This window comes from Convolutriloba macropyga, chromosome 10 (assembly GCF_964194025.1).
Source record: "Convolutriloba macropyga chromosome 10, txConMacr16.3, whole genome shotgun sequence".
Lineage (NCBI taxonomy): Eukaryota > Metazoa > Xenacoelomorpha > Acoela > Convolutidae > Convolutriloba > Convolutriloba macropyga.
In genome coordinates, this window is record NC_134477.1 from 15,819,508 (window position 1) to 15,837,736 (window position 18,229).

Genomic DNA, 18,229 nt, shown 5'->3' on the forward strand with positions numbered 1-18,229 from the left:
GCCGTACAGTTTCGCAACTTGCCAGATTGCATTCCGTGTGACGCTGTCAAACGCTGCTTTAAAATCAATGCATATTGTTACTGCTGTGCGGTTCAATTCATTGTGCTGCTCTACGATTTGGCGCAAGGCAAAAGTCTGGTCGCGGCAGCCTCGCTTTTTTTAAAGTCCCGACTGATTGTCACGAGCTGCGGATTCGTAGTACTCAGATAGCCTGTCCAATAAAATGGCTTCGATGACTTTATAACCGATACAAAGAAGTGAGACCCCACGATAGTTGCCGCAATCTGGGCTTTTGTTGTGAAAGGGTTAGAGGATTGAAGTACTCATCTCATCTGGTATTCGTTCATTGACCCAGATGCTGTCTAAAAACGACTTTACCATGCCGATCAGTGCATCACCGCCTTCAATACATAGTTCTGGTGGGATCTGATCGCAGCCCCGGCACGTCGTTTTTGAAGCCCTGGCAGGTCGTTTTTGAAGAAGGGTTGACTAAAATGTTCTGCCAATCTGTTCTTGACTTTGCTGGTGTCTGTGATGCACTCTCCAGTCACGCTCTTTACGGTCTCTGGTGTGACCCATTTCGTTGGACTTCTCGATCGTCTCGCGCAAGTTGTTGGCCTTACAGAATTCTTCGGAGATCCAAGGCTTGAGGGTTGCCTGGGTTTTTCCTAGGTTCGGAATGTTGAGTGGAGATTTTGACATTGTGAGTTCGTGACTAGTTTTTACGGCGCCACACCTCAACTCTCCTCCTTTCTCCAAGCTTGAGATTGGAAAAGGGCTTCCGCGAAAAGACGGTCATTTGTCTATCGGACTATCGAAGCCATCAAGGACAGGATTGTGAAGCTAAGCAAATAAAGATGACAGATGATGCAGGTTGTGTTTTATCCATACATTAAAACTTGTCAAGCACGCTATGAGCTCGGATGCTCACAAAACTAATAAAATCAACCTCATCATAACTGAGAATAGAATCTTACTTGTTTTGTTTTGTTTAATTATCTCATATAAACATTTGTTTGTTTTTGGCCGGCGGGAGATGGGGTAAACTAATAACCGTATCAGAGCTCTTGTTTATGGCTATTTAATCTCTACGTCGTTTAACGATATTTCTTTTAACTTTGACCTTCGTCGTTTTAGACCTTCTTTTAATTGTTCTCCTTTTTGGTTCGTTCCAACGTTGGTAGTCTGAATCACGCAAACGATGCCAAAAAACTATTAGGAGGCAGGACCAAAAGTAAGCAAAGAAAAATGACAGATGAGGGAGATTGTTTTTCCCCTCAAACACAGAAGCCAAAACGCTCACATCAACACTCAATGCAGAATTCGATTAATGCAACAAATCTATAACAACGTGCCTCCCCCAATTATCCAAAGTTTCTTCTTTCGCATCCCCCTTTTAAACGCCAGTTTATAAAGAAAAAAACGAGATAAACGAGGGGCAGTCGCAAATACACAAGATCCTGCGAGTCATTATCCACCTGAACCAGACTCTCAATTCATGATCGGCCAATCCTCCGCAACCACTGAGGTACACTACTCAACGTATCGTAGCTTTTATTTCTTGCAATGACCGCAGCCTGACCTCACTACTCAGTCGATTAAAATTAAAGCCAAATTGTTGATAACGAAAATAATTTTAAGAAACTCCAGATCCTTAAGTAGTCTGGTGAACTATTCGAGAGAACATGACCTTTGTTTTTGCTACCTTATTAGTATTGCAATTTAACCTTGTTTCCTTAAATTTAATCTTCATTACTTTTGACCTTCACTCAATTACTCGCTTAATTGATTCCAAATTGGGTAATCCAAAAGTTTCCACGTTCAATTTTAACTTTTTATATGGGTCATGTCTTTTGAAAATCTGCCAAATGCAAGCTTGCCATTAGTTGACTTGTGATTGCAATGCTCATGTTATTGAGCCTAAACTGAAAACGGTTTCAGGCATATGCTATCACTTAATTATTTCCAATTTGAAATAAGAAATTAAAAAAAGAAGAATTATCACGTAAAGCTATGAAAATGTTAGTAGGAAATAAGAGGATAATCACTACTAAGAAAAAAACGTCTTATTTCAAATTTGAGCTAATAAGGCAGCTTTGTTTAATTCTTCTCAAACTTTGATTGAGAGGAATTAAGCAACCCAACAATAAAATGACTAAACATTAGTATTTAAATGAAAATTTCCTCTCATTATTTTTTTGTTGCCATTTGAGGGTGGCTACAAAAAAAATTTTTGAGCTCTTTTTATCTTACTTCTAGGTCAGTGTTTAAAGGGTACTCAGTATCAGTACCAGTACTCAGTGGTAAGAAACTGCAGAAATGTGTGAACTTCTGTTTTTCGGTACTAACTAATTAATTTACAGATTAAATTTCAGCTCCTGCTCAAATTTCATTTCATTCAAGTGCTATGAGCATTTTTATTTCCTTGTTTCCAGCGTTGGAAGAAGTAGTCATACCTAAATTGAGAAAGAGGAAGATGTTTTTTAGGCAAACTTTAACGTCTGGGACACGTATACAGTGCCAGCAATTATATACACACTCAAAACATTAGAAACCCTATTTATTAATGAACCCTTAAATCGCATCTATTAGTTCGTAATTACTTGTTGACATGTCTTGGCTATCGACAGTGAGAAATGTTTACTTACAGGCCAGTTAAAAAGTTATTTACGCGATCTCTCCAAGTTCGCAACGTGTACCATGATCAGTATTGGATATGACCGCAAAGAATCAAAAGAGACCCTATCGCGAATAGAACCTTTACTCAATGCGTCGACGGAAACCAAGCATGATTTATGCCAGGATTGATTTCTTGGTTTAAATTGGCGAACAAGATCCCTGGCTCTTAAGACAGTATACTCCGATGTCCCACTTGAACAACTCCATCTGATTCAGACAATGGTCCAGCGAGAACCCACCATAATAGACCTGCAAGGCGAAAATGATCACATTTTACAAACATCCTGTTGCACTTATTTTGTGTGAATAAGATTTGCTTTAAACGATTTAAATGTTTGAATGAAATATGCTAAGGAGGAACTCAAGCGCTAAACGAACCTGGCGTTCGTAATAAAATCCGATCAGTTGATCGTTTTTAGTTCCAGTTCATGGTTTTAACCCCAAAATTTTGGGGAGGTACTTTTTGGTAGGGGAAGAAATTAGGGGAACTAAGATTGTCTAATTGTTGATTTTTAAAAAATACAACAAATTTCAACACATTTTTTGACGAACAATTAGCCAATTTTTCATCTATTTAATGCCCATTAGAGCAGTTATCAGCAAAAATTAGAGATTCTACGTTTTTTGCTGGCAAACAGAAAAAATAGTGTGGCATTAAATTAACACTATCTGAGCCCAGTGGTTCAACAACCAAAAATTTTCTAAAAAATCTATCTTCTAAAAAAATTGACCTCTTTGTCAATAATATTTCAGAAAATTTTTTAGGTTTCCAGCACAAATTTAAATTTCATATTGACAAGTTATACCAATAAATGCAAAATCATTTTAACGATTTTTACATCTAGAATTCTATTGAAAAAAAAAACAAAAGAGGTTTGAAAAAATTCTTTGATACGTAAATTTGTTGCCCAATTTCAACCAGTTCGAGAGCAGTTCTGATCATTTTAACTAATTTGAATTATTTTGCAAACTTGCATTATCATATTGCTGCTTTTCTGATATCTCTTATGGTTAAAAAGTAAATCAGTGGTTTTTTTGTATATTTCCCAATGATATAGATATAATTTGGTTGAGAAAAACAGAATGTTCGAGTCTCAGCTCCAATTCTCCGTTAAATTGACAAGTTTTTAAATCATTTTAGAGACAGAAAGTTTCAATCGATTTTTCAAGCCGATGTATCCTTTGTGCTCATTTATGATCATCTCCATAATTTTTTTAGGAAAATTTATCCTGGGAGAACTCCGTTCTATTGGTGACTCTCAGAAAATATCAACTTGCTTTCAAAGTCAAATTTGAGCTTCTATTGATGTCAGATTAGAAACTTGACTTGCTGTTTTTCGATTACTTCATTTTGAACATTTGACACTCTTCATTATGCAAAATTGAAGGAACTGTGTGTCAAATTCTGAAGGCTGAAAATCGTTTTCATAATTTTTAGCTGAATCGAGGTTGTGAAATAGTTTGCGAGTTATTTTTGCTTCACCCTTTATATTTGTTCCATACTACTTGAGTTGAACGTTTGTAAACTTTTATGAATCTCGTACTTCTATTTCCCAGTTCATGATTGCCAAAAAACAATTATTTTCGTTCGAAAAGCTTAGGTAACTTTAGTTAAATTTTGAGGATCTCTAAAAGAAAGTAACAATATTGTCGATAATTTTTTTTTCGGTTGCGGAAAAAACCCCAACTTCATTTTAGATAAGAAATAAACCCCCACGGAAATACAACCCCACGGCAATAAACGCCCACTTTACCATTAAAGAGCTGCGCATTTAGCGCGTTTGGCCATGCCTCGCGGGTCATGGCCATGCCTTAGCGGCCCGTGGGACTTGATATGAAACTATCACGACCGAAATTCAATTTTTAAATGGGGGTTTATTTCCGTGGGGATTATTTTCCGTGGGGGTTTATTTCCTATCTAAAGTTAAGTGGTTTTTGCCGTGGCGGTTTATTTCCTAGATCCTTTTTTTTACCGAAAACACAAAAATAATTAAATTTGAGTTCGGTAAAAAAATGGTCTTTAGGACCTTAAAACAAAGCCTTTCAAATAAAAAATTTCCTACCTAATTTCGGAAGTATGTCTTTACAAATTTGTGAGTTGTGGGTTATCATTTTTGTTCAATTACGCAAGGTTGATTAAATTATCTCGCAAGAAGCAACTGATGCAAGGCAATAAAAAATTTTCGAGAAGCAAATTTGCCTTTACGTTTTTATAACTCCGACAACTTGCTAAGTTTTCTTAATAAAGTCATTTCTCGGTGCATTTAAAAAAAAGATTTTGACACCAATTAATTTCTCATTTTCCAAATACGACTCAAACATTAGCAACGGTTGACAAAATCACTTTAAAATTGTTGTCATATTAATCTGTTTATCGTTTCTGGCCACAAAAACAATGAATTAGAACGACCAAACTACATTCAATACTCCGATGTGACCTGGAGTTACAGTGCTTAAAAAATTTTCTACAATGTTTGGATGAAACTTGTGTAACTCCAGCGAAAGCGAAAGGCAAAGACATGATGAATGATGAAACGCATCGAATAACATAGAAATAAATATTTTCAACTTTTTGTGTGAGTATCTGAGAGCGAAAGTAGAAATGGGTGTAAACGTCAAATTTGACGTCGAACTTGACATAGTTGAAAATACATTTCTGATGTAAGGAAAACCTTGCTACATTATTCCTCCCAATGATGTGATTTAGCCCATAAATATGATGTTTGGAAATTGTACGTATATACGAATGTGATAACAATCTGTGTCACGCACAGTATCATGCGAGCCTCTTCTCGGTGTGGGTTCTAGTGTGTATTGGTGAGTCTGCACTGGAACAATTGCTCTACATTGCACAGCAAACCGCAATTCGAAATGTTAATTATATTGGAATTTTATTGTTGAATTTGTCGAAGAAGACTTTTGAAACCGCTGATGACGATTGGAGGCAGAAGCTTGTTTATCCTAACATATCGCTTCTTGTCAATTCAAAATCAGGATGTCTTGTCTAACAGTTTACCAACGTTGAAAACCGCAAGTCCTCCCCTTTTCATTAAAATATATTTGTTTTCATAAGCCTGTGCGCCAAATAATTGCAAATTTTTACACTGATAATAGTTTATATACCTATTAAAATGTATTAACCATTACAATGGTTATATAAGAGTAGAAAAATGTCAGATGTTAAATTTACAAATGACATTGTTCTATCGTTGGAAAAAAATTACCTCCCATAATAGATGGGTGTAAATAATAGATAAACTTCATTTATCTCACCTGGGCAATAGTGCTGATCGGGCTTTTTGGAAGAATAAAGTCGCACTTGGCAAATACCGAGTTGGAGTTAACAGGACACACGTTCAGATCGGACGGTTGTTCGACGGGTGTGGAAGTGGCCGCAATATGTGAAACTTTAAAATTCCCCAAATAGAGAAACCATACAAAAAATTGCGTTAAAAGCATTATTTGGAAAACTTTTTTTTAATTTTGAAAAAAAAATCGGTTTTACAATTGAGTAAAAAACCCAAAACGTCTAGTCGAGACCAAAAATTAATCTTGAAGGGTGTTCTCGATAAAACTGGTCTTTGAAGTGGTAATAACATTGTCCAGCATGAATCGTGCATAGTTATTAATTAATAATCACTCTAAAATATTAATTTTGGTCACAACTTGGAATTGCACTCTGCTGGATATAAATTACACGCGATTAAAAAACTATCGTAGTTCCGGAAAAGAAAATGAAAACAATTGTTTTGTAGAACTACGGCCTCAATTGCCACTCATCAAATAAATTTTATAAATACTCACCCTTAATATAGAGATCTCCAGCTTTTATTTTTTGGCGCCTGGTTTCAATTTTATTAGCATTTTTGGCGCCGATTGAAGATAAATTTCAGTTGTAATTAAAGTATCTTGGAGCGGTACATTTGCTTTTGATAACAAAAGAGAAACAAGCTACGAGATCGGCATCTTATGCATTTTTTCACCTTCATGTCTTTACATTTTTTCAGTAAAAAAACAACATTTTGGTTTTGACTAGCGATGTGTGAAGTCGATCATTTCAATTGAATCTGGTCTGAGCCAGGTGTGAACTTCAAGCTAGAATAAGAAGTAGAAAGAAACAAATTGCACGAGTGTGCGGGACAGAGAGAATTACAACAAGGTGCTAGTCCCTTAGAGACAAGGATTGAATCAGCTTTGCACTTTTTCTTAAAAAAATACACTTTTCCAGAGCCGAAGATTTAGGAAACGCAAAAACAGAATAATACCTTTGTGAAAAAGCTGTCAGGAAGAACTTTTGAGAACACTAATAGACTTAGGCAGCAAAGTTAGCTGATTTTATCCAACACGGAATTGTTGATAAACCAGCTCCTAAAAACGCTCTCTGGAACTTATTAATCTGATGGATAAATGCGTTCTATCTGATGGATAAATCCCTGGCATGACATATGAAAGTTTGAGTTTTGAAAAATTTGCGATGATTTTCAACACTTCCGAAAAAAAATCATATCCAATACACCTATAAATTTTTCAGTAGCTTTACGACTGCCACTTGAATCCAGCAAATTAAAATAGATCCAACAACCTATGTGATAATGGTATATCGAAAAAAATAAGAACTAATAATCTAGAACATCCCTAAACTACGTATTTGTGTACATGTATATACTATGTACATGTTTCCCCATCTCTTCAAATAATTATTTTACATGTTGGTTCACACTTGTTTCGTGTTGTTTTTGTTAAACTTTCTTTTTCTCTCAAAAAAACAGAAAACAACCAGAAAATGATTAATCTTTTTGTTAATCGATGGGACGATATAAAAAGCAGAAACAGAAAAGAAATAATACAAGGAGGCACGATAAGGTGCGTTCGCACATAAAGTTCTGGCCCCGCTCATCCATATTTTGGCATAATTGTCTACCAAATGAGGAACAGATAGAAATTCCCCAAAAACTCAGGTAATTTTCAGAAAATTAGCGTATGAACAAAATATCGCTTTCAACGCAAGTACGTTAGTTGAGTAAAAAACGCCACATTCGATTGATGAGATCTGCCATTATTAAGAAAGCGAGGCAAGACGATCAACAAAATCAAACAACAACAACAAACATTAATTACATCCAAAACTTTGTCCATTTTTAAAAACTTAAAAACAAAGCCGAGACAGCGTCAAATAAAACAGAATAACTTATTCCTTTCTCGAAAGAATAAAGCTCGGTTACAATTAGACAAAAAAGATCAAAAACAGCAAAATTAGGGAATTCGCATAAAATTTTAAAAACAATTAATTTCAAAGATATGAAAACCATTAGATATCAACTCGAAACATCCAAAAGTTTCATTATCAGCAATGCGTATATAGGAGGGCATTAAGACCAGTATTTATTCAATTTTTCATGCCCTTACAAAAAGAACAACAATAAGAGACCACAAACAGAACTCCAATTGAAAATCGCGAGAAAACGCTGTTGAAGCCGTAAAGTCATATTTTGCCCATCAAATTAGGTTCGGTTGCGCCTTCTTCGAATGCAGATAATGTGTTATGTGACCACTTTTTCATGAGACCTGGTAAAAAGCTGACAAAAAAGAGAAAAAGTGGAAAAAAAGAAATAATTTTGTATTATCGAGAACAATTATTTTCAAAGTCATGAAAATCATTAAATACAAAATGAAAACCTAATTAGTTTTGTTTATTCTTCCAAAAGAAGCCGTTGAGACCTGTAATTATTCAGAATATGACTTACGTTTAATATACAAAAATCGAAAATTAATTTACTGGTTTTAGCGAAAAACCCGTGTCGAAGTAAAGTTAAAACAAATTCACAAATACACTTGCGCCTGCTCTTGACCACAATAATGTCATATTTGTCCTGTAAATAAAAAAAACTAAGTAACAAATACACAAAAAAAAACAAAAAAGCCAAGATAAAAAAGTGTTTTACTTAAACAATTGTTTTCAAAGTCATGAAAGCCATCATCTCTCTACTCAAACCAGATTATGAGCTCATTGAATCCTCCAATAAAAACCAATGAGGTCCGTCATTCTCCAGGAATACTCAAACAACTGCACGACAAAGTGAAAACAACGGTTAAATCACAATTAGAAAAGACCTCAAAGAAATTCTTCGAGAAAATGGGTTAAAGAGTTTGATAGGTTCAAATTTGCCCTATTTTGAGCGTCAGCGATATGTTATGTGAACTGTCATTAATGTGATAAAGTGAAAAAAAACGAGAAAAAGGCGTGTTAAAAGCCAAAAACGTGAAATCAGGTAGTATCAAAGCCAGAAAACCATAACTTAACGGGTAAAACCTCAATCAAGATTTAATTTCATTAGAAACCAGAAGCATTCTTTCTTTGCTGACACTAAGCTAAAAATTGACCAAATTAAGAGAAAAATAGTAGCAAATTTAAAAAAGCCATTGTTTATTTAAAAATCAAATAGCAATAAAAGCCAAAACGAACACAAACTTTCGAGTAAAAAATGATTTACATTAATTTGGAACTCCTTAGGAAGGCAATTGAAACTCTCACCAGTGAGATTTGATTTGAATTGTTCTGTTCTTTTATCATCATAAAATGATCAAATTTCTCTTAAAACACCGACGGATTACAATTTGGATTATAGCAGTCTAAGATTGGACCAAAACTAGTCTTGCTATTGCTCTCTATCCGTTAAGAACACTTAAAGGTTCCGAATGTTATAGACATAGATAATTTGTTATTAAAAAATCAAAAATAAATGCTACCTTTTTTTCTCACATCGAGAAAAGAACAAAAAAACGCCAAAACTTTAACTCCAGAGCTTTCTCATTGGAAGTGGCAGTAGGACTAGACCCCTGTGGAGCTAGCAAAGGTTGTGTTAGTGGTTTTGGGGTGTGTACTTCCGGAAAAAATAATCCAAATGGACTAAAGATTTTAATGAAAAAGGCTGAAATTTGAAATACTTAGCCAAAACTTTAGCAAAAATTAAATCAAATTGTCAACAAGGTTTTTTGTCTTTGAAAGTTAAATCGACAACATTACTGTTAACCATTCCTCCTTAACACGTCCTCTATTCAAAGTGCAAAATTGAAACCACTTTGGGGGACAGGAAAAAGAAAACAATGTGCTTTTTAGAAAAAATGTGGCGTCGAAAGAGTTCCGCTAATCAAAACGGTGAATGGGGAGCAATATAGACCACGAAAAAGTGTCCGAATTCTGGTTTAAACTAAAGCCTTAAACTTAGAAATATCAGAAAGTATGTTTAGAAAAAGTCAAACGGAATTCACAAAAATAATGTGACGCTTCACGAAATGGTGCTTAAAGAATCAATATTCGGTTCAAATGGATCAATCTAGATAGCTCTTCATTAGAGTAAGATTATTTGATAAAAAATCTTCCGAGCATGTGGTGAATGACTATGATATCACCGGAAATGTGAACTTCTTAGGAAATTGCAAATTCTTAGTATTTAGGGTAACCCATGCAAATTATTTCTGGGAAAACTGTAGAAGCGAATCATATTTAGTAACCCTAACGACCACCAAAATAAATCATGGAGCTATGATTAGAATTCAATGTTGACTTTTTGGCACTGATAATGAGTATATCCAGAGCTGATCTTGATCTATTATACAGATCTCTCCAGTAAATCTCTTGGAAATTGATTCTTTTACGAACACGCATTCTTTTAGTAAGAAAACGCATTTACTTCTGCCAGCGAAAATCTATATAGTAGACAGTTTATGAGCCAAGCAAAATTCTATGCCATCAAATTAAAATTTGAAACAAAACTAACATTTCGTTGGCAGTCAGAATCACTTTCTGCTAAGTTATTTATTTCACGATTGTTTTGCCTTCTCGCCGTACGACGGATCAACGGACAGTGATGCTGCTGACCTGCACAGGAAAGGCACAGGACTTTCCAACCTGGAGCACCAGATCTGTGGCGGTGAGCCTATGAACCCGCACCACTGTCCAATGGGACAGGCAACGACAAGAAGAACCACAAGGTGGCAAAGGATGCATAGGAAGGAAATTGCAGACAACAGGGAAAGAAGAAACAATGTTTGGAAACACTGTTTTTTGTTAATCTTTTTTGTTAATCTTTGAATCTTTGCGTGGGGAGGGGGTGGGCAGGTGAGAGGCGGTGCGAACCGATAGTTAGTAGTAAGGTGGAAGAGCTAGTAGTTGACAGGAGGTAGCAGTAAGGATAGGGAAGACCAGAGACTGTTAGGAGGTCAAAATTTTTCAAAATGACGGTTTCATCTTTAATCTAACTTGTTAATTTCAAAAATACTGCTCGTTTTCAGTTTAATACAAAAAATTGTTACTAATCTGTTACCCTTTCCACGCTTTCCTTTGGCGTTGATAACTAATTCAGATATGGACACATGTTTGAACTCCATTAATTGTAGCTGGAGAAATAAACGGAGAAAGACTTTCACACTAACGAAAACCGTTTCTTAGCTCTGCATCTGCTATCACATTTCAAATACCTTTTTGCGTAAGGTACCGTGGTACTTAATTACCGATCTTCATGGATTACAACCCTAATAACGGATTTCAACAAAGAGGAATGCTTTTTCTATGCAATAGCAAAAAAGTTCAAGAATAAATATATCGCGGCAGCTGAAACATTTATTGGTTTTCATCTGCTCTATTATATGAAAGGCAAAACTAATGATTATTCAAAGCAAAATAAGCGAAAACACAGACGGGTCTTTGCCAATGCATTGAACGTCTTAGAAAAATCAACTTAATATTCCGTTCATTTAAATTACATTTGCGACTTCATGACCGCATTAGTATATGACCGCAAGAAAAATCACAAAAAATTGCGGGCAATTATTCAGCCAAAAAAACGCGTCACCTAATTATCCTACATTGACTGTTCCAAGCGCTAAGATCAAGCCGCAAAGCAAACGAGAAAAGCAAATTTGCCTGATCACTTCGGGAAATTTCCCGGCCCGTTTTAAGATTAGATAAGCGAGCGTGGCAAAACATTAACAAAAATGGCAAATGCTATTAGGTCAATTTACTTAGTAAGACATTTTTTACCACTAAAAGCAAGAATTGTTCTTTTTAAATCACTTGTTTTGTCCCATCTCAATTTCACTGCAATTTTTTTTCAATCGTTGTCGGTTATGTCACTTCAAAGAGTTAATAAACAAATAAATTGGGGAATAAAGGTTTGCCACCTGCGCAAAAAGTTTGACAGTGCAAGAGATCTATTACTGAAAGACAAAATTTTACCAGCAGAGCTTTTCATTAAAAAAGTTTGTCTTCTTAAATTTTTTGACCTCCTCTCACAATATAAACAGAGTAGTCGAGAAACCAAAAACTCCTCTTTCAGGATTCTTGAAAAGTACGAATTGACCAAAAACTGCAGAACTGTCCAATTTTTTCCAAAGAGTAAGTGCCAATCCAAATGGAGTGACAGGTCACTGATCAGAAATTTTTCTAGGAAGTGGAATAATTTGCCAATTGAAATCCGAAAAGAGAAAACTAAAAACAAATTTAAGGAAAAACTAAGCAGCGAAATGGTCAAACTGCATGAACGTGTTCCAATAGATAGACAAGTAAGAGGCTTTAGGAATTTTTTCTACTGAAGTATAAAGACCAAACTATTCATATATTTACGAGGCGATTTTGAAAATGTAAATATTTAACCAAACGTTCTTGTTGTGGTTATAACTTTAAATTTACATTTTTGAAGATTAAAAAAAAACAGTTACAGTAAGCCAAATTTAGTTCAATATTGAAAGAACTTGGAAAAAACCGTCATATTTGTCCACAATTTGTTTTTAGAGTTATCATCGAACGAAAACTGCTAACAAGTGCCGATTAAGAAGAAATTAAAGAAAGCCTAATTGATTTTTAATTAGAGAAGTTCTTCATTGTACTAATTGCGTATTAAAACGGCAAATCGCTGGTTTGAACGTAATCGTATGATCTCAACAAAATTCGAGATCAATAAAGCGGAAATCTCTAGCCGTAGGCTGTTTGAATGCAAATATACCGGGGAGAGTAGTGACTTAAATGGTGGACAAATGTGCCAAGATATTGATCAAATGGGACGCCAAAGGCCTGTATATTTTGCGGCGTAAGGACTAAAAGCTAGTCAACACCCCGAGACTTTAAATTCACTACACTTAGCCATGGTTTTATAATCTGTGTCTGCATTTCGAAATTGCAACCCGGGTCGTGTTAACGCTAAGAATTGCAATTTTTAGCGTTGAATGCGGTGAAGATCAACGCTATGAATCGCAAATTTTACGAAAAACACTGTATATTTTTTGCGGTGATTTTTAGTAAGATTTGCGGTTTTCAGTGGTGAATTTTTTTTTTTCACCGCTTCACGTTGGCAGCGGTAAACTATTCTTTTCACCGCTTAAGCGTGAAAATAAAAAAATTCACCGCTAAAAACCGCAAATCTTAAAATTCACCGTTTTCACCGCAATTCTTACATTATTTTTCGACCAAACCTTGACCCCGGAAAGATAGGCGGTAACTCTGCAAAGTTAACTCAGGCATGAAAGATTTATTGACAACGCGACATCATCGGTGTGATTTCTCATCTCAGGATCTGAAGCGTCAAATATGCATACCGCTGATTTCGAAAAATTTCCTTTTTAGTGACAATATTTTGTCACGATTACCTCTTATAAAGCTTGAACGAGAGAATAAAACTTGAATTGAATCGAATCCATATCTATACACAAAATAGTGAAATTAGGTTTACTATTTTCAAAATAAGAAAAATAATGGAATAATTAGCAAAGTTGGTTGGTTGACAATACAAATAAACAAATAATGTAAAACAATATGATATTAAACTGTTCAGTCGATTTAATAACAAAACCAATTGTGATAGTGTTGCAAACACCACTTGTTGGTCATTACAGATTAAGGCAACTTATTAATCAAAAATGAAGTTTTTACTAATGTTCGTGATTAAAATTTTTAGCTCAAATTTCTCTGCGCTTAAATCAAATTTTCGTTTAATATGTATCCCTTCAAAGGTCGAGAAAACCGCTCAGATTTTTCGTAGCAAGTGCTTAACAAGACAAGACTTAGTCGGCGACCTTTTTCACAACTATTTTCCATTTTCATATTACTCTATTTGATAAGATTATCTACAGCAATTTCTAGGAATCCTTATTCAATAAAGGGCCAATAAATGTCCAAAAGTTTTATTTGTATAGTCCTAGAAAAAACTTCACAAAATTTTATAAACATTCAACCAAACACTACAGCTCGTTGAATTGGAATTGATAAGATTATTAACAGCAGCAATTTGTATCTTAATATCACACTAGGCATCCATACCCATCCCACGGCGTGTGCATAAAGCGTTTAAGCTCCTAATTGCTATTTTACATAGTAATTTATCACAAGACTTGCAATTTTCCAGTAAAACAAAACTTGACAAAAATTTGATCTTGCAATGTTATGGAAGATCTTGCAAAACTTGAAACAACTTGCCAAAAATCTTGGGAAAAAAATTGGTGATATGAGATAGACCGAGCTTGAGTCAAGATAAAAATCTTATGATACTAAAAAAATTAGGCGCAATTATTGGTTAATGAACTAACGGGGTCTGGATTTTCTGACATTTCTTGATTTCAAGATTTTGTGCTAACTTTTGTACAACTGAGCTATACTTAATTTCTACAAATTCTTTCACGTCTTTCTTTCACGCCCCGGTTAACTTTTCTGGTTTATCTTGCAGTGATCTTGTTTATCTTGCCATGTAAACTGAAAAGATCTTCCCTATATTTATAATGCTTTGATGTTTTTCTTATTAAGGCTATCAGAATTCGTTTCACTGAGCGCATTAATTGTAATTGGTAGCCTTGAAAGTTTCACATTTCTGCAGGGGGGATGAGTACAGATTAGATCCCACGTTATCACCCCATTCTACTCAAACTTGAAATAGTGTCTTCGAATTGAGCTTGTAGAATAACATAAGATGAAAATTGCACAACGGCGCCATTTTTGTTCTTGATATATCGGAAAAGTTATAACCAGCTAAACAAACCGTACTATACAATTTGTGAGCACCAAAAATGACATTTTTGAAAGGCCAACTCTTTGAATGAAGTGAAAATATAAATAGTTAAGCAGTTATTTGAACAACCGAATAAACATGATTTCCATCACATTTTTACCATTTTCATTTTACATTGACTCAACTTAAAATTATCGGACCTGCTCCCTTCCCCCAGAAAAAAACACTAATGCTTGGTTTTGTGATACTAATGCTTGAATAGTTTAGTGACAGGCTGGATTATCCCTTACATTTTTTTATATACCATTACAAAGGAGTGAAATATCAATTATAGAGAATGGTCATAATCATCCAGGTGGGGGCGGGGGGCAGGTTGTAATGATTTACTTGATCCAATCAAACCGATTTCGCATTATCACTTCAAACTGAAATACCGAGATTTTTCATAATGGGTCCTTTCTGCTGGTTTAAACTGTGACAATTTCTTCGTACATTAACCTCTTCATTCGCTACCAATTTTTCGTTTGTGCACAATTTCAAACCATAGTGAATAAAATTTTCATCTTCTTTACCAAAGCCACCAATGGTTTTATACATAATTGGCGAAGCTGATCTAATAACGGACAAACTCAACTCAACCTCGCATACCAAACACAAACTCAATGCAGCTCTCTTTCTCTATCATAGGGGAATAATTGGTTGCTTTGGCTGAGCGTCTATCGTGTCCTGTGCAACGTCCAGTCTTTTTCCAACACAGGCCACTTTGAATCCGATCTTCTTCAGTTGTGTGTGATCCAGAATAAGCCTTCCGTCGAATATGAAGGCTGGTTTCACCATACTCCCGTAGATCTTACTGTAGTCCAATGTCTGAAGCAGACGATCAAGTTGAACAATTATTACGTGAGACTTAAATTACTGCTGCTTACGGACAACAGCCTAATTTATATCTGAAAATTTTGTCATAACTCTTCATTTTCAGTCCCATCTTAAAATCGAAAATCTTAAAGTTCGAACTTAAAATTCGATTCCGAAAAACAGAAGCGGAATGGCAGCGGTCTAGCAATCCGATAGGCAAGGAGGTTTCTTGACACCTATGGCTGAAAAAACTCAACTGACAAAAATTTCAAAAAACTTGTGAAAACTAGTATAAATTTGCGTGTTTTTGTTTGGAGTACCAAAACATATAGCTCTTAAAATGGTCATAAAAAGTACTTTCATCTTGCAAAATACCTTTATCAACTTTAACCAGCCTCAATTCTAGACTGGTCCAACAAAGAATTCCAAAAAGGACGAAAAATAAACACAAGAAATTGCAACAACTGGGGCTCAAAAACACCTAAAACATAGCCGGCGGATTGCCGGAATAGCTGCGAAAAAATAGACCTGCGTGCCATATAATAGAGATAGAAACAGATACAGATCTAAATTGAAAAAAAACGACGCCGCTCAAAAAACTAGGTAAAAAACATTCAGCGATAAAATAATAAACCTTGTTAAAATTCATTCCGCAGAAGCCTCTTATTAGGGACCTTTACTGCACAAATGAGTTCCTTTGACCTTAAACAAATAACTTAAGTTTTAAAGTGCAAAAGTCATTTTATTGAGTGACGTACGATCAAAATCTAATCCCGCAAATAACATAAACGCTTTCGCTAAAGCGAGTGAGAAATGACGTCACGCCGTTAATGAGAGGAAGAAGTCATTCAGAAAATTTGACTTTTTCAGCTTTGCTGTGTGAACAAATGTAAAACGAAAAAAGAGCGTCAGACGACGAAACAAAAAACATAGCAGGACAAGTCCTGACGTACAATTCAAAGAATTTTCATTGACTAAACAGAAAAACTAGACCAAGAATGGACTATGAATGAATTGAGAAAACCATTTTTAAAAAAATCAGATCAAAAAATAAGAAAAAAAAACAGAAAATCAATGTCAAAATGCCGCATGTGAACAAAAAAACCACTAGCGAGAAATGAAAATTCAATTCAAACAAAAAACTAGGCCTAGAATGAGCTGTGAATGGATTGGGAAAGCAATTTCGAAAAAAATCCGATCCAAAAAATCGAAAAAACAGTAAACATCAGAGTGAAATTGCCGCATGTGAACAAAAAACCACTACCAAGAAACCGAATTTTTGTTCAAACACCATTTTCTCACTCTACTCTAAATATAGAGCGAAAAAAATTCACGCCGCAAAACCACTCGCTTTTTCGCTCCATTTCCTGTTTCGGCGTGACCAAAATCACCACTCCAATTTGACATCAAAAATCATGAAAAAGTGTGAGCAGATCTTTAAAAAAAACATAGCCGGAAGAACTCCGGAATCGACTCGAAGTGAAAATCCACTTTAACGCCATCCAATTATTCGTCAAAGAAAACTTGGCTTCACTAATTTATGATTATCTTGAAACAAAACCATGAGACAAAAAAGTAAAGACAATAAAATCAAATCCGTTCAAAAATAAAAAAATCTTATCAAATTTTGTTATAAATTGAGATCCCGAAGTAACTATCTCTGCCAAAATAACTTCATGAAAACAACTAGTACTTACTAAAACCACTTATGTGACTTTTGAAAAAATAATTTAGGCTAAATTATAAAAAGAAAGCTCTTAAAACAACTTTCACTGAAAAACTAGAAAAAGTTATCAAATTCTTTAAAATTTCAAAAGCATACAAATCCAAAGAAAAATTCCCATCAGTCAATAGGGTATCCAGACGCTCGCAAAACAATAGGCAAGTCATAATAGGCTAAGAAATTTTAGCTAAAAACAAGAAAAAACGAAAAGCTGCAAAAAATTACAAAAAATAGTTCCAATTTTCGCCATTTTTTTGTCATATTTCTCAACAAAAAATGATTCTTACCCACAAAACTGTAACCAATTGTTATCAGAAAGTTGTTCAAGTCGAAGGGGTTTGTTCAATACCCATTTGAGCCCTTAAAACAGAACAATCGTCAAAAAAACGCAAAAATTAGCCCAAAAATCAGCAAAATACATAAAAAACCTCTGAATTATCATAAAATTCACATGAATTTCCAAAAATCTGCAAAGCACTACTGAAACCAGCCTGAAATTAAAACAAAATCATAACCAAACCTCTTAACCAAAATAAATAAAAAAAAACTGCTTTAAAATGCCGCACGTGAACAAAAAAATTTCGCTCGCTTAGAGAAAATTTTTTCACACATCAATTTCTCGCTCTCTCACTTTTGTTCAGCACCAAAATCACTCCAAATTTTTTCACGCGTTTCATTTCCCGCTTCAAAAATCACTCCAATAAAATTGATTAAGAAAAAAGGACTTCTCCAATACTCCTCTTCGAGTCGTGAAAAAAGACAGCGCCCCAATACAATTCAAATTCTTTGAATTGTAAAAAAAACCAAGAGCACTGCAATATAGCTACGCTCAGCTTACAGCTTCGCAGCTATAAAAAGACCTTTTAACCTCTAACTACAGCCTTCCCAGTAACTTCACCACACTAAGCACTTGAAGGACTACTAAACGCGGCTAAGGGCCTATAATGAAACTTAATGGCCGCTGGGCGCTATTCCGTAC

The 18,229-nt window shown here is 35.0% G+C and overlaps 3 protein-coding genes across 8 annotated transcripts in view; all 3 read right to left on the reverse strand.

The window, feature by feature from the left end:
* Positions 1-14,100, reverse strand: part of LOC142348315 (uncharacterized) — a 50,585-nt gene extending 36,485 nt beyond the window's left edge. The window contains exons 1-3 of one of the 3 annotated variants that reach the window (XM_075399619.1): positions 13,270-14,100; positions 5,953-6,086; positions 2,839-2,928 (exon numbers count right to left, since the gene is read on the reverse strand). In XM_075399619.1, the coding sequence (XP_075255734.1) occupies positions 2,839-2,886 (48 nt within the window). In that variant the 5' untranslated portion in view covers positions 2,887-2,928; positions 5,953-6,086; positions 13,270-14,100. The other 2 variants (XM_075399618.1, XM_075399617.1) reach the window with 2 other exon arrangements.
* The window catches only part of LOC142348751 (target of EGR1 protein 1-like), a 588,447-nt gene that overhangs the window by 234,713 nt on the left and 335,505 nt on the right, over positions 1-18,229 (reverse strand). The window lies entirely within an intron of this gene.
* Positions 15,019-18,229, reverse strand: part of LOC142348750 (UDP-glucose 6-dehydrogenase-like) — a 338,711-nt gene continuing 335,500 nt past the window's right edge. For all 4 annotated transcript variants that reach the window (XM_075400239.1, XM_075400235.1, XM_075400237.1 and 1 more), the window contains one exon: positions 15,019-15,539. In XM_075400239.1, coding sequence (XP_075256354.1) covers positions 15,354-15,539 — 186 coding nt within the window. In that variant the 3' untranslated portion in view covers positions 15,019-15,353. The remainder of the gene's footprint in view (positions 15,540-18,229) is intronic.